Raw genomic sequence first — 20,597 nt, 5'->3', positions numbered from 1 at the left:
GGGACTTAGGACCTGGGACCCTTTGCTGCAGTGCTTACACCTGGACAAATGTCTCCTCGAGAAACAAAATACAACGAAAATATAAGGGACTAAAAATAACTGTGTGCATGCACAGTTGGGGCAAATTATGGACAACAAGATACAAAAGATACAAAAAGATCAAAAAACTCAACTGCCACTTCTGAAAAGCCAGGAGCAAAATCAGGGTGTCAGGAGCAAAAGCAGGGTACTGTGCATGCCCCCTGCACAGAACACCAGCAAAGGGGCGGGCAAAACACCTAAGCCACCCCTCTGCCCTGACCCCTGGGCACACCCCTACCCTTACCCCATATAAGAAACCAGCTCCCCCCCTTCTTGGGGGAGCGAGCTGGGGAACGTGTTACTTGTTCTTGGTCCCCGCTGCTGCATCAGGGGTCCCAATAAAGCTTTGCTTGAATTTCTTGTCTGACCTCTGATCAATTTCTATTGACTGGGGAAGGCCAAGAACCTTGGTCCGTATCAATAGGACAGTCGGACTGTGTTATTTAGAGACTGTATCTCCCTGCTCCTTCTTTTGCCCCGTCCAACCCACCATCCACAAACCAATCATTTTAACTTAGTTTAGGCCACCTCATGCTAAAACCCCTACATGGGTCCCCATTACTCTTAGAATAAAATTCAAATTCCTTGTCATGGTAAATAAGGCCCTGCAGGATTGCCTTCTGACAGCCCAACCTCAACTTAGATGGTAAATGTGTTATGAAATTTGCTGAATGATGAAATGGATGCATGGGTAGGTGGATGGGTCATGGGTGGATGGATGGATGGATGGATGGATGGATGGATGGGTGGATGGGAATGTAAACTTATAGGGAGTGCAGCTTGAGTATTTACTTGTTTCTCTTCAAAGAAACCCTTTGAAAACATTCCATAGCAAGAGAAAATTGGAAAGGACATTTGATTTTTGGTTTTGCCACTTATTATTACCCATCTTTTTGCAAGCATTTTGCTGCCCTGGGACTCAGTGGTCTTGTCTTTTCACGGGCTTTAAGCCAGATGATTCAACAGATTTCACTGGAGATGCTTCTCTGGCCAGTGGTCCCAGGCATCCACAGGGCATTGCCTAACTGATGCCTTCCTCACCCATTCTAATCTCTTTTTTCTCTCCTCCAACCCCACGCCAGGGAAAATTCTGGAGAACCATTAAACCTTGCTTTAGGGGACTTTGCTTTTATTGACTGATGACTTCAGGGTCTCACTTTTCCTCTCAGCTGCCCATCAAGGTGTCTTTCTTAAAAAAAAGTTTTATCCCCAAGAGTAGTTTTCAAGCCAGCTGGCAAGATAATGGAAATTTCCCTACAAAACATCCTCACCAATCACTGAATAGAGAATGGCTGAAGAACTTTTTTCTTCCCAGGATTCAAATCTCCCCACTACATTTCACTTCAAAATCAGACCAGGGCTGCCTTTGTACAATTTTTCTCTCACAGCTAGAATTCCACCTGAGGTTTTCAGTTGTAAGTCAGGACATTCCAAAACATGCTAGAATTCATCCACTTTTCCTCACCTCTACTTCTGCTAATAAAGTCTCAGCCACTGTCACCTCCTCCCTGGACAAAAGGAACTGGTCTCCATGCCTCCTCCACCTACTGCCTATGATCTTTTTGCCTCACAACAGCCAAAAAAAATCTTTTTTTTTTTAATGGAGATTTTTTCTTTATTGAGAAACTTAAGACTTGGGTACATCAAATAAAACCAGTTTCGGGGGGGGGCGGGAATCAAAACTCACAATAGAAAAAAAAAAAGTTAACACTGTTTGGGCCATATCAGAACCCAGAGAATATATTCTTTTAATTGATACAAAATGACCTATTAAATTTGCAATTTGTGGTTCTTGGTGTTGAGGTCCATAGGACAAGCTAGGACGTCTTCAAACCTTGAGCTGAATTCCATGAGGGTTTATTTGGCTTTTGAATCGGTTTGTCCTTGTCTAAGAGGTAGCAGCAGCGACAGCGCCCACCTTCTGGGCAGCTTCTTTCTTGGCGTGATGAGCCTGCAGGACCGCCACAGCTTCATCCACCTTGGAGTGGAGAGACTCGGGGGACTCCAGCACATGCAGCAGCTCCGAGTTGTCAGTCTCCAGCAGCATCCCCGTAATCTTCCCAGCCAGGTTTGGGTGCATTGTCTGGATGAGCGGGAACAAACGTTCACCCAGCATCTGTTTCTGTTCCTGCGGGGGTGCCGCGGCCAGCATGGAGGCGGTCAGCGGCTCCTGCCCCTGCACGTGGACCGCAGGCTGGGGTGCCTGCAGGAGCTGGATGGCGGGGTGAGGGCTGCGGACACTGAAGGCGTACTTGTAAGGTGCAACAGCCCAAGGAGCAGCGGCACGAGGCGCTAGGCTCTGCACAGCTGTGGGAACACCAGTTGGAGCCAGATGGCGAAGAGCTGGACGAGGCGCAGACCGGCGTATAGCACTTGGCATTCCTTGGAAGCCTTGAGGTCTCCCACCTTGCTGCCAGCGTGGATTAGGCCTCATCTGTGCTAACTGGTTAGGTGTGTAATATGGAGGTCTTCCCTGAGCCTGTAGAACTGCTGGCACAAAGTAGCCCCCAGCTGCAGGCTGGAACTGATTGAAGATGGCATTGGCGGGGAGCGCTCTCATCCCGGCCACCCGCTGCATATACTGGTTGGTCAGGTGAGCCTTTCTCTCTTCTTTTCTCTGGGCCAGGGCGACATACAGTGGCTTGGAGCCCACGATGCGTCTGTTCATCTCCGTGACTGCTTTGGTTGCCTCTTCAGGGGATGAGAAGCAGACAAAGCCAAACCCTTTGCTTCTCCCATCCTCCAGCATCACCTTAGCACTGGTGATTGATCCAAAAGGAGAAAACTCTTTCTTTAACTTCTCATCATCAATGGTGTCATCCAAGTTCTTAATGTAGAGGTTCACCCCCTGATACCGACTAATTCTCTCCTGTTTCAGTTGTTCAAATTTTCGCTTTAACTCGGCCTGCCGTTCCACTTTCTTCTGTGCACGGCCGACGAAAATGACTTTCCCACTGATTTCTTTTCCATTCATCTCCTCCACGGCCTTATTGGCATCCTCGTGTTTTTCGTAACTCACAAAGCCAAAGCCTTTGGATTTCCCACTGGGATCTCTCATCACCTTGACACTTAGAGTCTTACCAAACTGGCTGAATAGCTCTTTCAGACTCTCATCATCCATCTCTTCCCCGAAGTTTTTGATATAAACATTGGTAAATTCCTTAGCTTTGGCTCCAAGCTCAGCTTCCCGCTCTTTTCGAGACTTGAATCTGCCCACAAACACTTTGCAGTCATTGAGGAGCATGCCATTCATCTTCTCGATGGCCTTGTCGGCAGCCTCCTGGGTCTCGAAGTGGACAAAGGCATAACCCTTAGAGCCGTTCTCATCACACACCACCTTGCAGGACAGAATGTTTCCAAAAGCAGAAAAAGTATCATAAAGTGCCTTGCTATCTATAGATTTGTCCAGGTTCTTGATGAAGACATTTCCCACGCCAGATTTTCTCAAAGAGGGATCCCTCTGAGACCACATGATTCGGATTGGCTTTCCCTTAATCACATCAAAGTTCATGGTATCCAAGGCCCGTTCAGCGTCAGCCGGCTGCTGGAAGTTGACGTAGGCATAACCCAGGGAGCGGCGGGTGATTATGTCGCGGCAGACCCGGATGGACAGCACAGGCCCCAAAGGACTGAACTTTTCGTACAGCATGGGCTCGGTGACGTCCGAGTGCAGGTCACCCACGTACAGGGAGGCCATGGGGTAGCTGCTGGCCGCAGCGTTCATCTCCCCAGCCCCCAGTACCCCGAGCCCCGCCAGGAGGACTTCTTAGGGGGGGCCACACAGGACAAAAGGGGCTCCGCTCCGAGCCGCGGCCCACAGGTGGCAGTGAAGCTCAGAGAAGCTGGAGTCGGCTCCGAGGGCCGGAGAGGAGTGCGGGGACGGCTCGGACGAGACTGCCCAACCACAGACAAAAGGCTCTCAAAAACAATATGGCCCTCCCTGGGAGTTTGTTAATTTTCAGCTGTCCTGGTCTGGAAGCTCCCAATTTCAAAAAATGAAAACAGGGACTGTCCTCCAAATTACAAAAATTCTTCCCGAGGCAACCCAGTGGTGCCCACGGTGGCCTCCGGAACGTGCGTTTCTCTATAAATATAGGCCTCGGGCTCCCGGCGGTTTAAGATTACAGCAACCCGCGGAAGAGGGAAACCAAATATTTGTCGGTGCCGACTCGGCAAGCCCCGCGCAGCCGGAGTGCGCAACCGCCTCCCACGCCGGGCCGGCGAAGGGCAGCGCGGACACGTGGAGCGCGGAGGCCGGCGCGCGGGGGGCGCGGGCGGCGGGCACGGGGCTGCCACACGGCGCGGCCGAGCGGCGGGCTGAGGCGCGTGGACGCGGGCGCGCGAGCGGCTCACCACCGGACCGACGGACGGGGACCGACGAACGCCCAGGTGCGGCGACGGCGACGGCGGCGTCGGGCAGGCCAGAAGCGTGCAAAAGTGACGTCCCCGAGGGTTCTCCGAGGAGGATTCGCTCTTTTTTTTTTCTTTCTTTCTTTTTTTAGGGTTTTAAAGTGTTTTCGGGGTTTTTTTTAATTTTTTTTTTAATCTTTTTCTTTTTTTCCCTTCAGGCTGCTAGGCCTGAAAGCGGCGGAGGCTGCGGCGACCCGGGGCAGAGACCAAAAAATTCTTTTTGAAAAATGCCAATCAGTACATGGGAATATAAAATAGAGCTGCCATTGTGGAAAATAGTTCGGCTGTTCTTCAAAACATTAAACATAGAATTTCCATACGACCCAGCAATTCCACTCCTAGGTAGATATCCCATAGAACTGAAAACAGGTGTTCAAACAAAACCTTTTACAAAATGTTCATAGTAGCACTATTCACAAAGTATGGAAACAACCCAAATGTCCATTCACTAATGACTGCATCAACAAAACGTGGTCTATCCATACAATGGAATATCATTCAACCCTGAAAAGGAATAAAGTTCTGATACTTGCTACAACATGAATGAACCTTGAAAACATGATGCTGAGTGAAATTAGCCAGACACGAAAGGTCACATATTGTGTGATTCCATTTATATGAAACATCCAGAATAGGTAAGTGTATAGAGACAGAAAGCAGATCAGTGGTTAGCAGGACTCGGGGAGGGGTTAGTGGGAGTGACTACTTAATATCTACAGCTTTCTTTGGGGGTGATGCAAATGTTTTGGAACTAGAGATGGTAGTTACACAGCATTGTGAATTTACTAAATGTCACTGAATAGTGCACTTTAAAATTAATTAGTTAATTTTATGTTAGGCAGATTTTACCTGTATTTACAAAAAATGCAAATCAGCATATGTCACCTGATTACAACTCTCCAGTGGCTTCCCCTGAGAATTAGAGTCAAATGCAAGCTTCTTCCCTTCAGGTGAGTTTCCAGGATCTGGTTCCTACCTACCTCACACTCTCAGCTCTTGTCTTCCCCCTCTTTGCCCACAACATCCAGCTACAGTAGCACCCATCAGGCCCATCTCCTTCCTGCCCCAGGGCCTTTGTTCTTACTCTTCCCCTGCCTGTAAAGTTCTCCCCTAATCTGCAAGGTTTTCCCCTCCAGACAATTGCCTTAAACGTTGCCCCTTTGTGGACAGCCTCTTGCATTTCATCTCTGTTGACCTCATTATCCTGCTTTATTTTCCTATTAGCTCTTCCCATTATCTGAAATTATTGTATTAACATGTATTTTTTAAATTAAGGTGAAATCCACATAACATAAAACTAACCATTTTAAGTGTATAACATTGGCATTTGGTATTTTCACAGTATTGTGCAACTACTACCTCTATCTAGTTCCAAAACATTTTCATCACCCCAAAAGGAAACCCCATACCCATTAAGCAGTCACTCCCATCCCCCACCCCACCCCAGCCCATGCCTCTAACGATCTGCTCTCTCTCTCTATGGATTTACCTATTCTGGATGTTTCATATAAATGGAATCATACAATAAGTGGCCTTTTGTGCCTGGCTTCTTTCACTGAGCATAAAGTTTTCAAAGTTCATCCATGTTGTAGCAAGTATCAGAATTTCATTCCTTTTTTAAAAAAATTTGTATTGGGGTAGAGTTGATTTACAATGTTGTGTTTATTTCAGGTGTACAGCAAAGTGAATCTGTTATACATATACCTATATCCACTCTTTTTTAGATTCTTTTCCCATATAGGCCATTACAGAGTACTGAGTAGAGTTCCCTGTGCTATACAGTAGGTCCTTATTAGTTATCTATTTTATATATAATAGTGTATATATGTCAATCCCAATCTCCCAATTTATCCCTTCCCCCCCTTACCCCCTGGTAAACATAAGTTTGTTTTCTACATCTATGACTCTATTTCTGTTTTGCAGATAAGTTCATTTGTACCCTTTTTTTAGATTCCACATATAAGCGATATCATATGATATTTGTCTTTCTCTGTCTGACTGACTTCACTCAGTGTGACAATCTCTATATCCATCCATGTTGCTGCAAATGGCATTATCTCATTCTTTTTCGTGGCTGAGTAATAGTCCATTGTATATATGTACCACATCTTCTTTATCCATTCATCTGTCGATGGACATTGAGGTTGCTTCCATGTCCTGGCTTTTGTAAATAGTGCTGCTATGAACATTGGGATACATGTATCTTTTTGAATTATTGTTTTCTCCAGATATACGCCTGGGAGTGAAATTGCTGGATCATATGGTAGTTCTATTTTTAGTTTTTTAAGGAACCTCCATACTGTTCTCCCTAGTGGCTGCACCAATTTACATTCCCACCAAAAGCGTAAGAGGGTTCCCCTTCATTCCTTTTTATAATTGAGGGATATTCCATGTGTGGATAGACCACATTTGGTTCATCCACTCATCTTCTGATGGACATTTGAGCTATTGTGGGCTATTGTGAACAGTGCTGCTGTTGGACATTTGTGTACCATTTGTTTGAGTTTTCAATTCTTTGGGGAGTGGAATTGCTGGGTCCTATGGTAATTCAACATTCAACTTGCTAAGGAACCCAACTGTTGTCCACAGAGGCTGAACCATTTTCCTACATTTTTAATGTCTCACTGCCTAGAGTCCAAGCCTGGTTCACAGTGGTGGTCTCAGCATCTAGAAGACTGGCTGGCACATAGTAGGTCCTCATTTTGTTCTAAAATGAATAATAATACTAGAGTGGCTCTCTGGCTTTTATAGGTAGGAGAAAACAGTCGTCTTCAGTTCAAAGCAACAGCTCTTTAATGAGGAGCCCCTCCCTACATCAGTGTCCCTCCAGTCTAACTCCAGCTTAGGCAAAGTTCTCTCCCAGGACTTCTTGAAAATAGCTCAGTTTACCGAAAGAAATCTGGTTTATAGGAAAATGTTTTGGGAAAACTGCAACTGTCTCAGAGTATTCAGGAGAGAAGCTTGGCAAGGATATGGGTGCCTCCTACGAAAGAATGGCCACTGCTACCCTCACCTAGCTCCACGGTCCCCACCCCAATTTTCCATCACCATCCACCTACCCTGGGCAGAGGGAAAGGATAACCTTCTCCATTCCAGGCTCAAAGCCATGCAATCAAGTATGTCACCAAGATAATACTCACCCTTGGGATATTAGTCGCTGGATGGATGAGAACAGACTTAATGACTCCAGGACTGGAATTAGAGCCCAAGTTAGTAAGTGCTTTGTGACTGTGGTGAGGGAACAGATCACTTAGCTCAGTTCTATTAAAATATGTAGTAAATTATATCAGCTGGTAATGGCTCCAATATGGCAACTTTAGCAAAAACGAAGAGACAGATATTTTACAATTGGAGGTTCGTTCTGCCTCTCTTTTTTTCTGCATACCTCCCTCCTCTGCCTACACACAATGTGTATATACATTGTATGCACACACAAACACCCAGACACACACACATTTACTGGAGCCCCATGATGCTTTACTCTTCAGAGAGGCCATGGAAAGAACATGGATATTTTAAAGTCAAACAAACAGAATTGTGTTAGCATCCCGTCTTTTCCACTAATCAGCTGTGTGACCCCATGCAGCTTACTTTACCTCTCTGAACCTCTATTTCTTTACTTTTAAAACAGGAATCTCAGTAATACTTACGCCAGTCACTGTGATGGGTGTGACAAGCATCAGGTGCATACCTGCAGTTTGTAGGGTGAGTAAACCTCCTTTTTCATCCCAAGGAGGCTGGAAGTCAGTGGGAGGAAGGGGCTGAGGGCTCAGGGCGCCGGGACATTTTTCAGAGTCGTGGCAGCCACGTCCTGGGAAAGTCATCTCGAAAAGAAGGCCGGTTGGAGGTGTTTGGTGATAATTTAAAATCACAAAGAACAACATGTAACCCAGTAATCTTTGAAATACCCATTAGTCCAAACCCTTAAGGAAAAAGCAAAGAGAGCCACAACATCATTCAGCACTAGATTTCAGACTGACATGCCTTAATCCAGCTTTTAATTTTTTAATTATGTTAATCTAATTTTAGACAATAATGAGGTTGTGGTGCACAGCATTTATTTCCATTTCAGGTTGTGTCCTTTCCTTCTCAATCACCCACTGTCTCCAACAGTGCTGGGTGCTAGAGCCATCCAGCTTCCTCTTCCTCGGAACGCTGGCAATCGCTTCCCACTGTGCATCTGCCTGGCTGCTCAAAGCACGGTCTGCCCACTGCAGCGGCAGCATTGCCTGGGAGCATATTAGAAATGCACGATCTCGGGCCCTGCCCCAAATCAGAATCTGCACTTTCAAAAGATCCGTCAGGTTGTTCTTGGGTCCATCAAACCGTGAAGTACTGCATTTGAGGACTCTCTAGACACCAGGTGATCTTTCTAAACATGGCTGGTCCATTGAGCCATGGGCCACCATGGGCTGCAAACCTAGCCAAAGCCAACTCCTCATGCTTCCTGGGTTCCTGTAGTTATTCTTGTCTTATTTCAGTTGGGCTTGGAGGTATATGTCCTTTGGCAACACAAGATTTGTTCTTTCCCTGTTGTCAGCCACAGGTAAAGGGGCCCTTGTAAGAATAAACTTAGCGTACCCTTATTCGGTGTTGACCATGTCAGCTCTTGTTCTCAATGGTTTTTTTTTTTTTTTTTTTTTTTTTTCCGGTATGCGGGCCTCTCACTGCTGTGGCCTCTCCCGTTGCGGAGCACAGGCTCCGGACGCGCAGGCTCCGGACGCGCAGGCTCAGCGGCCATGGCTCACGGGCCCAGCCGCTCCGCGGCATATGGGATCCTCCCAGACCGGGGCACGAACCCGTATCCCCTGCATCGGCAGGCGGACTCTCAACCACTGCGCCACCAGGGAGGCCCTCTCAATGGTTTATTGATAATAGCTCATGTAATCCTTGCAGCATCCCGGGGAAGTGATTGCCACTATTATCCCCATTTCACGGATGAGGAAACTGAGCCTAATGAATGTAAGTGACTTTCCCAAGATCACAATTAGTCAGGTTGGCACCCAAGAGTCTGAGTCCAGACCCTGAACCTTTATCAGTGTGTGCTCTGGGGGGACCTCAACCCAAGTGAGACTCTGACTCCTTCACTCAGCAGATATTTCCCGAGCGTAATGGGAAAATGCCAGGCATGTGCAAGGCACTGGGTGTAGGATTGCAAAGACAGAGATTTCACCTTGGGGAGCTTAGTCTAGTGGGAAAGAAGGACATTAACCAGATAATTACACACACACACACACACACACACACACACACACATGCACAAGTATGCATATGTGTACTTTCAGTTGGGGAGGATGTTAGATAGAAGAGGTACGCCTGGCATGGGTATGGGTGGGCCCCCCTAGGAGAAGATCTTTGAGTTCAAGGCTCACCGAAAAACTACCCAACAATGGGGCATGAACAGTCCAGAAAGAAAAAGCATGTGCCCTGAGGAAGGGATACCTAGGATGTGAGAGTACAGGAAGCAAAGGGGATGAGGTTGTCCAATGCAAGGAAAGAGAGAGACAGGTCCCACTGGGAGGGCCTCAGAAATCCTTATTCATGGCTCCCTTATCTCCACACAGTCCCTTTCAGTGCTCTGGGATTTCTCCCTCTCCTGCCTCACCAACCCCTGTCCCCTTGCCCCTACTCCAAGCTTTCCCCTCCCCTTCCTTCTCTTTCATGCTCTAGCCCTGTTCTGTGTCAGCACAGATTTGCAGCTGTAGTCATCAGGTCAGGGTTTGTTGCATGTAGCAGAAGCTCAGCTCCAACCGGCTTAAACCTAAATGGTCTAGCTTCAGGAACAGCTGTATCCAGGTGCTCTACAATGGCATTGGGAATTCCCTCTCTTCATCTTTGGACTCTGACTTCTTGGGTTGGCTTCATCTCCAAATTTTGATGGCCCCCTGCAGCTCTGGACCTCGACATCCCATTGGCTTGTTACCAGCCAAGAGGACCTAAGTCTCAGTGGCCCAGCTTGGTTGATGTGCCTGCCCCTGAACCAATCAGTCTAGCCAGAAAGTGCTAACGCTTTAGTTTGCCAAGCCAGGGGACCACCCATGGAGCCCAAGGTTCCTTAAGGCTCTTAAGAAAGAATTCGAATAGTGGATATTTCAGGCATGATGAGCATGTGGGAGGGGGCTAGAGGAAAGAGAACCATGTATGGCTTCTGGGTGTCCTCATCCTTGACACAGTTCCTAATAGCAGGGGTGACTGAGTCATTCCTTCTTATAGGAATTTACTTCAATTATAAAATGCCATTGGTTATTTTTAAAATATTGTATTAAAAGTAGACTTTTACCGTAGAACACATGATGGCTTTAGAAATGTCAGCATGGTAAGGACAGCATCTTAAAATCAACAAGATGGTATCAAGTGCTTTAGTAAGCATGAGGTTTGGGGCGAGGCACTGAGAAAACCCTAAGTAATAGGGCCTCCCTGGTGGCGCAGTGGTTGAGAGTCCGCCTGCCGATGCAGGGGATACGGGTTCGTGCCCCGGTTTGGGAGGATCCCATATGCCGCGGAGCGGCTGGGCCCGTGAGCCATGGCCGCTGGGCCTGCGCGTCCGGAGCCTGTGCTCCGCAGCGGGGGAGGCCACAGCAGTGAGAGGCCCGCATACCACAAAAAAAAAAAAAAAAAAAAAAAAGAAAACCCTAAGTAATAAATCCTCATCTCATTTTCCCAGAATTGCCACGTTCTGCTTCCTCACCCCCAGCAAGGTTGCTTATGACAACTGATAAGGCTACATTCATTATCTACTGAGGATAAAATTCTGTATCTTAGTGGAGGAGAGAAGAAGGAGACTGACAGAAACAGGGTGGACAGAGACAGATAAATGGAGAGAGCAAGAGATAAAAACTAAACACATCAAGAGTGGGCTTACATGACAGTTTGGGGAAATGCCCCAAGCACAAGTGTAAAGTTAATCATGATTCATTTGTAAGTGGGTATGGTTCTTGGGCCAGAGGACAGGAAGCACTTTGATCTGGAATCTTCTTAGGAACTGTGGACTGTTCCTATGCCTGGAAAGGGAGAGAAAGAGGCGGGTCAGAGATGAGAAAGGCAGGTCTTCTGGGAGCTTCTTCCTCTTTCCCAAGACAGTGCAGGCAAACAGCCTTCACCTTCAGGAGGAACTGCCATGGCCCAGGCACAAGGCATCTGCAGCCAATGCACACACATCCACCCCTGTACTGTTGTTGATAAGACGTTTACAAATTCAGGGAGAGAAAAATGTGGTCATTTATACTGCCATGTTGTAAAGCTTGACATTAGTGGAGCTATTAGTCCATGAATCACAGAAGGAGGTAAAACTTCAAATGGATATAAATGTCCATTAATAGTGGAAAAGTTAAATAAATTACACTTCATCCATAGCATGGAATAATATGAAGCCATTCTAAAAATGAGCTAGACCTCTACTGAGTGCCACAAAAAGGTCTCCAAGAAATACTAAGTTAAAATAAAAAAGCAAATTACAGAACAATACATATAGTATTATTCCATTCATTTATGCTAGGAAAAAAAATAGCTGTGTATGTAAATGCACAGATAAAGGATTTGTACCAAGCAATACCAGTGATTATCTCCTGGGGGGAATTGAGCATAGTAAGATTGAGATTTCCATAATTTCTTTATCCATTTATATTCTTTAAACATTTTCTACCATTGGGCTCTTTTTCAATGAAAAACTATATATATATGGTTTATATAAAACTAAATATTTATATTTATTATATATAAATATTTATATTTATTTATAAAAAACTAAATATATACACATATATTATACATATACCTACTATGTGAGAAATAACAATGAAAGTTAGTGATTTGGGGAAACAAAAAAAGTTACCTAGCTTACTTACCTCCAGGCTCATTAATATCCCCTGCCTCCCACCCTCCACCACCAGAACTACTGATATGCTGCCTCTGGCTGCCCTGGCCACTGTGGTTCTCCTGCCCAGGCTGGAATACTCTCTATCCCATCATGCTCTGCCATTCTGTTCTATCTACAGGGTTGTGCTCATGTAAATGCATTTTGTTCAAAAACATGTAGAATCCAGAGATGGTACTGTAACCACAATTGGCACAGTGCATCCATCAGGATAGGCGTGGGTATGCTGCAGTAACAAATGAGCCCTAAATTTCAGTGCCTCAGAACAGCAGGGGTTTATTTCTTGCTCATATTTCATGTCAGCTCTCATCACAGGTCAGATCGGACTCTGCGTCAAGTTGTCTTCAATTCCAGGGTCAAAGTTTAGTCTCTGGAGCAGCCTCTGGGATGTTGCTGGTCTCCTGTCAAAGGCAAAATGAGATCAGCGTGAACCACGCAATGGCTCTTAAAACTTCTTCCTTGGAAGAGAAGAGGCCCGTGTCACTTCTGCTCTTATTTCGCTGACTCAAACAAATCACATGGCCAAGACCAAGACCAAAGTGTCAGAGAAGTGTGATCCTCCTGGGGCAGGGAGGTATGATGGGGAAGAGGCAGCAGATACCTTTCAACAGTAATACGGCCCCTCGTGCATGGTTTTCAAAGACTTGAACCACAGCAAATATTCCTGGGGTGCCTGCTATGTGCTAAGTACTGTACCACATGGAGGGGTATGAAGACAATTCATAATGATAAAAACTAGAGATTTTTATGCCTTATGACACCAGATACTATGCTAAATATTGTATCTGGTGAGTAGGTTGCATGGGTGAGTAGGCTTCAGTGAGAACAAAGACTCAGGTGAACGGTTTAGGGAAGCAGATCTCTGGGGGAAAAGCATTGCAGGCAAAGGGAACAGCTGGAGCAAAGGCCTGGAGGTGGAGGCGTGACTGATGTATTCCGTGGACATCAAGGACACCAGAGAGGAGCAGGGGACGAGGTCACAGTGGTGGTGATAGGTGCCAGATCACGATCATGTAGGGCCTTGTAGGCCCTACATGTAGAAACCTTGGCTTTTGCTCTGAGTGCTGAGGGTACCACGGGAGGGTTCTGAGCAGAGGAGGGACATGATCAGAGGTAGGTTCTAACAGGGTGGCTCCAACCTCTGGTTGAGAAGATATTGGGTGGGGGGTGATTGGAACCAGGGAGACCATTAGGAAGCCAGAGCAGGAATCCAGGTGGGGGATGCTGGTGGTTGTGGCCCAGCTGGTCATGATGAAGTTGATGGAAAGGAATAGGATTCTGAATATATTTTGAGGTTAGAGCCCCCTTCCCAGACCCCTGTCCATTTCCTCCACCCCCAACCTCTGTATTATTCCTGCCATGAACAATCGGGGAGAAGGGAGGTCACCATCAGCGTCCCATGCCTGAGCTCTAAGCTTGGGACATCGCACACATCTCTATTCCCTGCTTTGCTGGAGAGCTCTCCATTTATTAATGCGGGCTGCTCCCACCCCTGACAGCATGGAAGCAGTTCCATTAAGCTCAGATTGGCAATCTGAGCCTGGGTAAGATAGGAGCACAGGATAAAGATGATAGCAGTAGAAAGAAAGACAGCCTTTATATGAGAGGAATCCCATCTCTCAGTCCTCCCCTGGTGCTATTTCTAGAAGGACCCCCCTGTTTAATCCTATATACACCCCCTTAAAGTCTTGGAAGAGTGATCTTACCTGATTCCCTGTTATCATGCAGACACGCATCTTGGGTCTTTCTTTTTAAAAGGAATTAACGCATTCTTGCTTTCCCATGTCCCTTCATTTATTTGTTTTGCAAATAAATTTTTAGTGCGTGGCATTCTGATAAGTGATAAAGATAGAGTGGGCACAATCAATACAGCCCTTGACTGTGCAGAGCATATAACTGAGTAGACAGATAATGAATAAGTAATCCAGCCTATAAACAGTGGAACACTGTAGTCAAGAGGAAGCAGGGGTTAAGGTTTCAGACTTTGGAGCTAGTTGCTTGCCGGAGGATATTGGGCAAGTTACCTAAAAACTCTGTGCCTCAGTTTGCTCACTTGTGAAAGGAGGGATAATAGGACTGCCTACTTCACAGATTTAGATGTGTTGATGGATTGAATTCACATGTACAAAGCTCTTACGGAAATATCCAACTCATAGGAAACATCGTCTGAGTGTTTGCTACTATTATCGTAAGCATTTAATTCAGATTATGATTATTCTATGAAGGAAGTTTACAGGGTATATATAAAGGTGGAGGAGATCAAAAAGGGTGTGGAGGGTGACTTTAAGGTGAGCCCTGAAGGATGAGGAGGAGCCAGCTTTGTGGACGTGTAGGGGGAGGGGCCACAGGACAGAGTGTTCAGGCAAGGGGGAGGGTTTGGTGCAGGGAAAGAGGCTGGCTCTTTGGAGAGTGCAGAGAGGGTTGGGCAGGGCACAGTGCACCTGCAAATCCACCTGGTCCTTTCCTGAGTCTTAGACGCCAGGAAGCAGGCGACGGGGGGACTGACTGAACTAGCCACTGGCAAGCTTATTATTGCCCCAGAAGATTCTGACATGGATCCTTGTCAAGTGGTCCTTCCAAAGCCCAAGTCATTGTCAATCACTGCAGGCATTTGTCCTCTTTTCCTGCTTTGTGTATTGAAGATGCCTTTTAGGGCCCATATCCAGCTCACACCCCTGCGACCTGATATCTACCCCACCCCTCAGGGCTCAGCTCCTGCAGCCATGTTTGTGATATGGGACTTTGACCCCAAGCATAGATGATTGGACGAGAGGGCACAAAATGGGCCAATCGGATTCTCCCCTGGGAATTTGGAGTTGTACTTCGTTGTCTTTACTGGTCATTTATGGAGACTAGAACTGAGAGAAAATGAAGAAGAAGTGGGGTGGCCACATTTGGGTTGTGGGCAGGAGAGGCATAGAAGGCTGCTCTGCACAGCAAGGGAAAAAAAAAAAAAACAGATTAGTTGAGAGCAGCAGAGAGGAGGGATAATGCAGCTCCAGAATGAGGAGAGAGAACAGAGCAGCCTTAGACCCTGATGTGTCCAATTCCTGGCTCTAGACCCTTGAGCCCAGATGTGTTGTAGGAGGTACCCTTGAATACTTTTGAACAAGCTTAGACTGATTTGAGTCAGTTTCTTTGGCTTGCAACCCAGCACCCCCTGAGAACCTTCTTTACCTCCTTGACCATTCCATGAAATGCCAGTTACACTGTTGCCAATTAGACTTCCAGGTCTCGGGAGTGGGCACAATAAGGTTTCATGGACAGTCTGCCAAATCTTCCACTTCTATGCGCATTTTATTTGATTATATTTTTGCATTCTTGTTTTAACCCAAGATTTCTTTGTTTTAATTTTTATTTAAATATAGTTGATTTACAATGTTGTGTTTGTTTCAGGTGTACAGCAAAGTGATTCAGTTATACATATAAATATATATATCTATTCTTTTTTTTTTTTTTTGGCTGTGTTGGGTCTTTGTTGCTGTGCGTGGGCTTTCCCTCTTGCGGTGAGCAGGGGCTACTCTGCATTGCGGTGCACGGGCTTCTCATTGCTGTGGCTTCTGTTGTTGCAGAGCATGGGCTCTAGCCACATGGGCTTCAGTAGTTGCAGCACGCAAGCTCACTAAGTTGCGGCACCTGGGCACTAGAGCACACAGGCTTCAGTAGTTGTGGTGTGCAGGCTCTAGGACGCGTGGGCCTCAGTAGTTGTGGCACACAGGCTCAGTAGTTGTGGCTCGCAGGTTCTAGAGCGCAGGCTCAGTAGCTGTGACGCCTGGGCTTAGTTGCTCCGCGGCATGTGGGATCTTCTTGGACCAGGGATCGAACCCTTGTCCCCTGCATTGGCAGGCAGATTCTTAACCACTGCGCCACCAGGGAAGTCCCTATATCTATTCTTTTTAAGACTCTTTTCCCTTATAGGTTATTACAAGATATTGAGTATATTTTCCTGTACTATACAGTAAGTCCTTGTTGGTTATCTATTTTATATATAGTACTGTGTATATTTTAATCCAAACTCCTAATTTATCCCTCCACCCCCTTTCCCCTTTGGTAGCCATAAACTGGTTTTCTATGTCTGTGAGTGTATTTCATAAGCCTTTTAAAGTAGAAAATTCCCTGCAGCAAATACATATGCATTCCAAGAACAACAACAAAGAAATCCAGCTCAGCATGTAAGCTCTTTGTACATGAGTTTATACAAAGAGCAATAGTTTTAGGTGGTTTATCCTAGAATTTCTGCATATCTGGGCATCTAGTTGACTGAAATATTTGAAGGAGCATAGATCACTTGGACATTGTACGAACAGATCTATCCACAGAGTAGCACTTACAGGTTTTTAAAATTTTTCTTTTCTTAATTAATTAGTTGTAGAATTAATACTAATAGTTAATATTTATCAGTTAATTATTATGTGTCAGATACTGCTTTGAGGGCTTGACATGAATTTACGTATTTAATTCCCATAGCAATCCTATGATATAGGTGCTATCATCCCCATTTAAGATGGGAAAACTGAAGCACACAAGATGAAGAACCTTGCCCAAGAACATCTGTTAATAAATGAGAAAACTGGAGTTAAAACTCACTTGTTGAGTTCCAGAGTCCAGGCTTTTAGCAATTACACTGCATTTGTCCCATGCTCTACATTTCATAATCCACAGAGCGGGTTCTCTAGCTGATTTTTATAGTGTTGTCATGTTTCTGACAGTTACTATTTTATTCCTCTGAGATGTTAGAAAGTCTCTTTCCCCATCTTCTCTGCCACCACTTCACTTTCCCTTCATCTCCAGATATTTGGTAGATGTGGCAGATCAATCAAAAGGCATTATTTGCATATGAAAGAGTAGAGCCACTAGGCAAATAATTCACCTAAGGAAATGAATATGATGGCATTTATTTAGTCCTTAGTGTATACCAGGCTGTGCAATCATTATTTCATTTAATCCTTAATTTTCCTTCCTTGTGAGGAAGTATAATTATTCCTCCCACTTTGCAGATAATAAAACTCAGACTTAAAAAGATTATGTGACTTAGTCAGGGTCACAGAACTAGTATATGGTGGAGCCAATATTTAAACCCCTGTTGTATGACACACATGCACACACACCCCCAAAGCCTTGACCGTTCATTAACAAGACCTTAGTCCCAGAACTGGAAGGGAGGACAAGATAGAACCCAGCACAGGTCTTGCAATTCAGACCAAGGGACTTGAACCCAAGGGACTCTTGCGTGAATGCTAAAAAGCACAGGCTACAGTAAAAGAGGAGGTCAAAACCAAAAGAGTTGTTTCAGTGAAATTTCTGGGGACACTGAGTGCACCTATGGTCACTGGTGGGCTTAGCAGTATTTGCTTCGACAGGGACTTTTGGAGTGAGTGGCATTGTGGTTCCAATGCCATCTCATCACCCTTGGCGCTAATGGTGTCCTCACCCCCTCACCCATAGCGGGCAGTCCAGAGCAGAAAGAAAAAGCCTGGCTTCACAGGATGGACAAGCGAACTAGGCTTGTGAGGATAGGCCAGATGTTCCCCCAGAGACTCCCAGAAATGGTGAGGTTGCTGGTACTGTGAGCTTCGGGTGGAGACTGGGGTTATCACCATTGGAGATAGAATGAAGGCAGAGAAATAAGGCTGTAGGATATGTGTCCAAGATGATCAATCTAGTCTTGTCACCTTATGGTCCATCCAACACAGATTACACACCCATCAAAACAACACAGCTTTATTCACTAAAATTCACAAAACACCTCTCATGTGCCAGGCACTGTAGGATACAGCACTCACAACAGAAGAAGAGGCAGTAGATCCACAGGTAACCAAATCAAGATGAGGTTATCAGATGAGAGGGATGACAATAGAGGCAAAACGATTGAAGATGTTTAAATGAAATTGAGTTATTTGTGGTGAGCTGGATGGACCTAGGGTCTGTCATACAGAGTGAAGTAAGTCAGAAAGAGAAAAACAAATACCATATGCTAACACATATAGATGGAATGAAAAAAAAAAAAGGTTCTGAAGAACCTAGGGGCAGGACAGGAATAAAGACACAGACGTAGAGAATGGACTTGAGGACACGGGGAGGGGGAAGGGTAAGCTGGGATGAAGTGAAAGAGTGGCATGGACATATATACACTACCAAATGTAAAATAGATAGCTACTGGGAAGCACCTGCGTAGCACAGGGAGATCAGCTTGGTGCTTTGTGACCACCTAGAGGGGTGGGATAGGGAGGGTGGGAGGGAGACATAAGAGGGTGAGGATATGGGGATATATGTATATGTATAGTTGATTCACTTTGTTATACAACAGAAACTAACACAACATTGTAAAGCAATTATACTCCAATAAAGATGTTAAAAAATTTTTTTTAATATATATATATAAAAGGTTATTTGTGAGCTCACAGGATCTCCAGGAGGTGGTACAGTGGATTGAATGGTGGCCTGCAAAAAGACACATCCATGTTCTACTCCCTGAAATCTGTGAATGTGACCTGATTTGGGAAAAGTCTTTGCAGATGTAATTAAGTTAAGGATCTTGAGATAAGATCATTCTGGATTATCCAGGTGGGCCCTAAATCCAATGACAAGTGTTCTTACAAGAACAAAGCAGAGATTTGACACAACTGGAAGTGAAGGCACAGAGAAAGGGGAAGACCACATGACCAAAGAGGCAGATTGGAGTGATGGGCCCATAAGTCAAGGATTGCCAACAGCCACCAGAAGCTGGAAGAAGCAAAGACCCAATTCTCCCCTAGAGCCTACAGAGGGAGCTTGGCCCTGCCAGCACCTTCATTTTGAACTTCTGGCCTCCTGAACTGTGAGAGAATAAGTTTCTGTTGTTTTAACCCACCAAGATTGTGGTCATTTGTTACAACAGTAATAGGAAAGTAATACCAGTGGAGAGAACCAGGCTTTGAGGCTCCACCAAGAACAATCCCTAAACTCACACTGCAGAACTGGTGCAGCAGTGGCATCACTGCCCCCACAGTGGGCCCTACAGACCTTACAACGTCAGCCCCCTGGACGTTCTACTACACCATCGACCACTGATGCCCCTGGAAGCTGGATGAAAGCTGCTGCCATTATGGGCGGTACCAGCTTCCAAGGCAAAGTCTGGAACAAGCAATCTGATTGGTGGAAACCATGCTTTCACTCTAGCTGCAAAGGAGGCTGGGAAAGGGGGCATCTGGCTTCTGTTGTAAAAGGTGGGAACTTATAGCAGGGAAATTCCCCAAACATAGGAAGGTGCTGGGCAGTCAAAAAGAGGAAGGGGTGTCCTCTAAGGGTGGCTTGCTGGGCAGAACCCCATCCTGTTCCCTAACTCCTCCCATTCAGTTGAAATAACAGGGAGTCCCCAGCATCTCCAGCTATCATCAGCCCCGGAACCATCTTACTGAGTGAACTGTGCTTCTGGTATAATAAGGCATGGTCATAAAATACTGTAGAGTTTGCTTGCCCAGTTTCATTACTGTAGCAGCTGGGTTTTGTTTTCGCTTCTGTTTTTCAGAGTTAACTTTTCTTTTGTTGTTGATATTTGCTTCCTTTTGAAGGCTATGCAGTTACAGGTCACATTGCATGATCTGGCCCTGCCACTCTCCCCACTGCTCCCTTGGTTCCAGCCACAATGACCTCTCTACTGCTTCTTGAACACGCCAGGTACCATCCTCCTCAGGGCTTTTGCTCATCCATTCCCTCCTGCCTGAAGTTCACATCCCTTGAAACTGACATGATTCACCACCTCACTTGATTCAGCTTCAGCTCTTGGCCCAAATGTCATCTCTTTTGAAAAACCTTTCCTGACCACCCAGTTTGAAATAGCAGCCCCTTCCCATCACTCTCCATCTCTTTACTCTGCTTTATTAATAAAAGCACTCATTACTAACCAGTATAAATTGCACATTTATTTGCTTATCTTTTATGGTGCCTTCCCCCCAACTAGAACATAAGTTCCACCAGAAGAGGAGTTTTTATGTTTTGTTTGCTGCTGGGTCCCCAGAACCTAGGATAAGTCCTGGTATGTAGGTGATGCTCAGTAATATTAGTTGAATGCAGAAATCATATTGTCACTAATAGTTTAAATGTTTTCTCTCCTCCACTAAGATTTAGCCATTTTTATGAAATGATTCAATCTTATTATTCTGTATTCCCCCCGGAGCCTAGCAGAGTGCTGTGCACATAGAGGGCCCCAGGGAGTATTTATGAGAGGAATGAATGACTAGGCAGGCACGTTCAC

At 45.6% G+C, this 20,597-nt stretch overlaps 1 protein-coding gene across 1 annotated transcript; it reads right to left on the bottom strand.

The window, feature by feature from the left end:
* Nucleotides 1-1,839: 1,839 nt before the first annotated feature.
* LOC132503743 (polyadenylate-binding protein 4-like) lies at nt 1,840-4,079 on the bottom strand. Its single transcript, XM_060120493.1, has one exon. The coding sequence runs from the start codon at nt 3,803-3,805 to the stop codon at nt 1,970-1,972; it is 1,836 nt and encodes a 611-aa protein (XP_059976476.1). The 5' UTR covers nt 3,806-4,079; the 3' UTR covers nt 1,840-1,969.
* Between the last annotated feature and the right edge of the window lie 16,518 nt (nt 4,080-20,597).

Source organism: Mesoplodon densirostris, chromosome 16 (assembly GCF_025265405.1).
Source record: "Mesoplodon densirostris isolate mMesDen1 chromosome 16, mMesDen1 primary haplotype, whole genome shotgun sequence".
In the NCBI taxonomy this organism is placed as follows: Eukaryota; Metazoa; Chordata; class Mammalia; order Artiodactyla; family Ziphiidae; genus Mesoplodon; species Mesoplodon densirostris.
This window is presented reverse-complemented; position numbering and strand designations above follow the sequence as displayed.

What these genes read in the sequence shown, in the direction of transcription:
- LOC132503743 (XM_060120493.1), bottom strand. Translation starts at nt 3,805, where the DNA reads ATGAACGCTGCGGCCAGCAGCTACCCCATGGCCTCCCTGTACGTGGGT.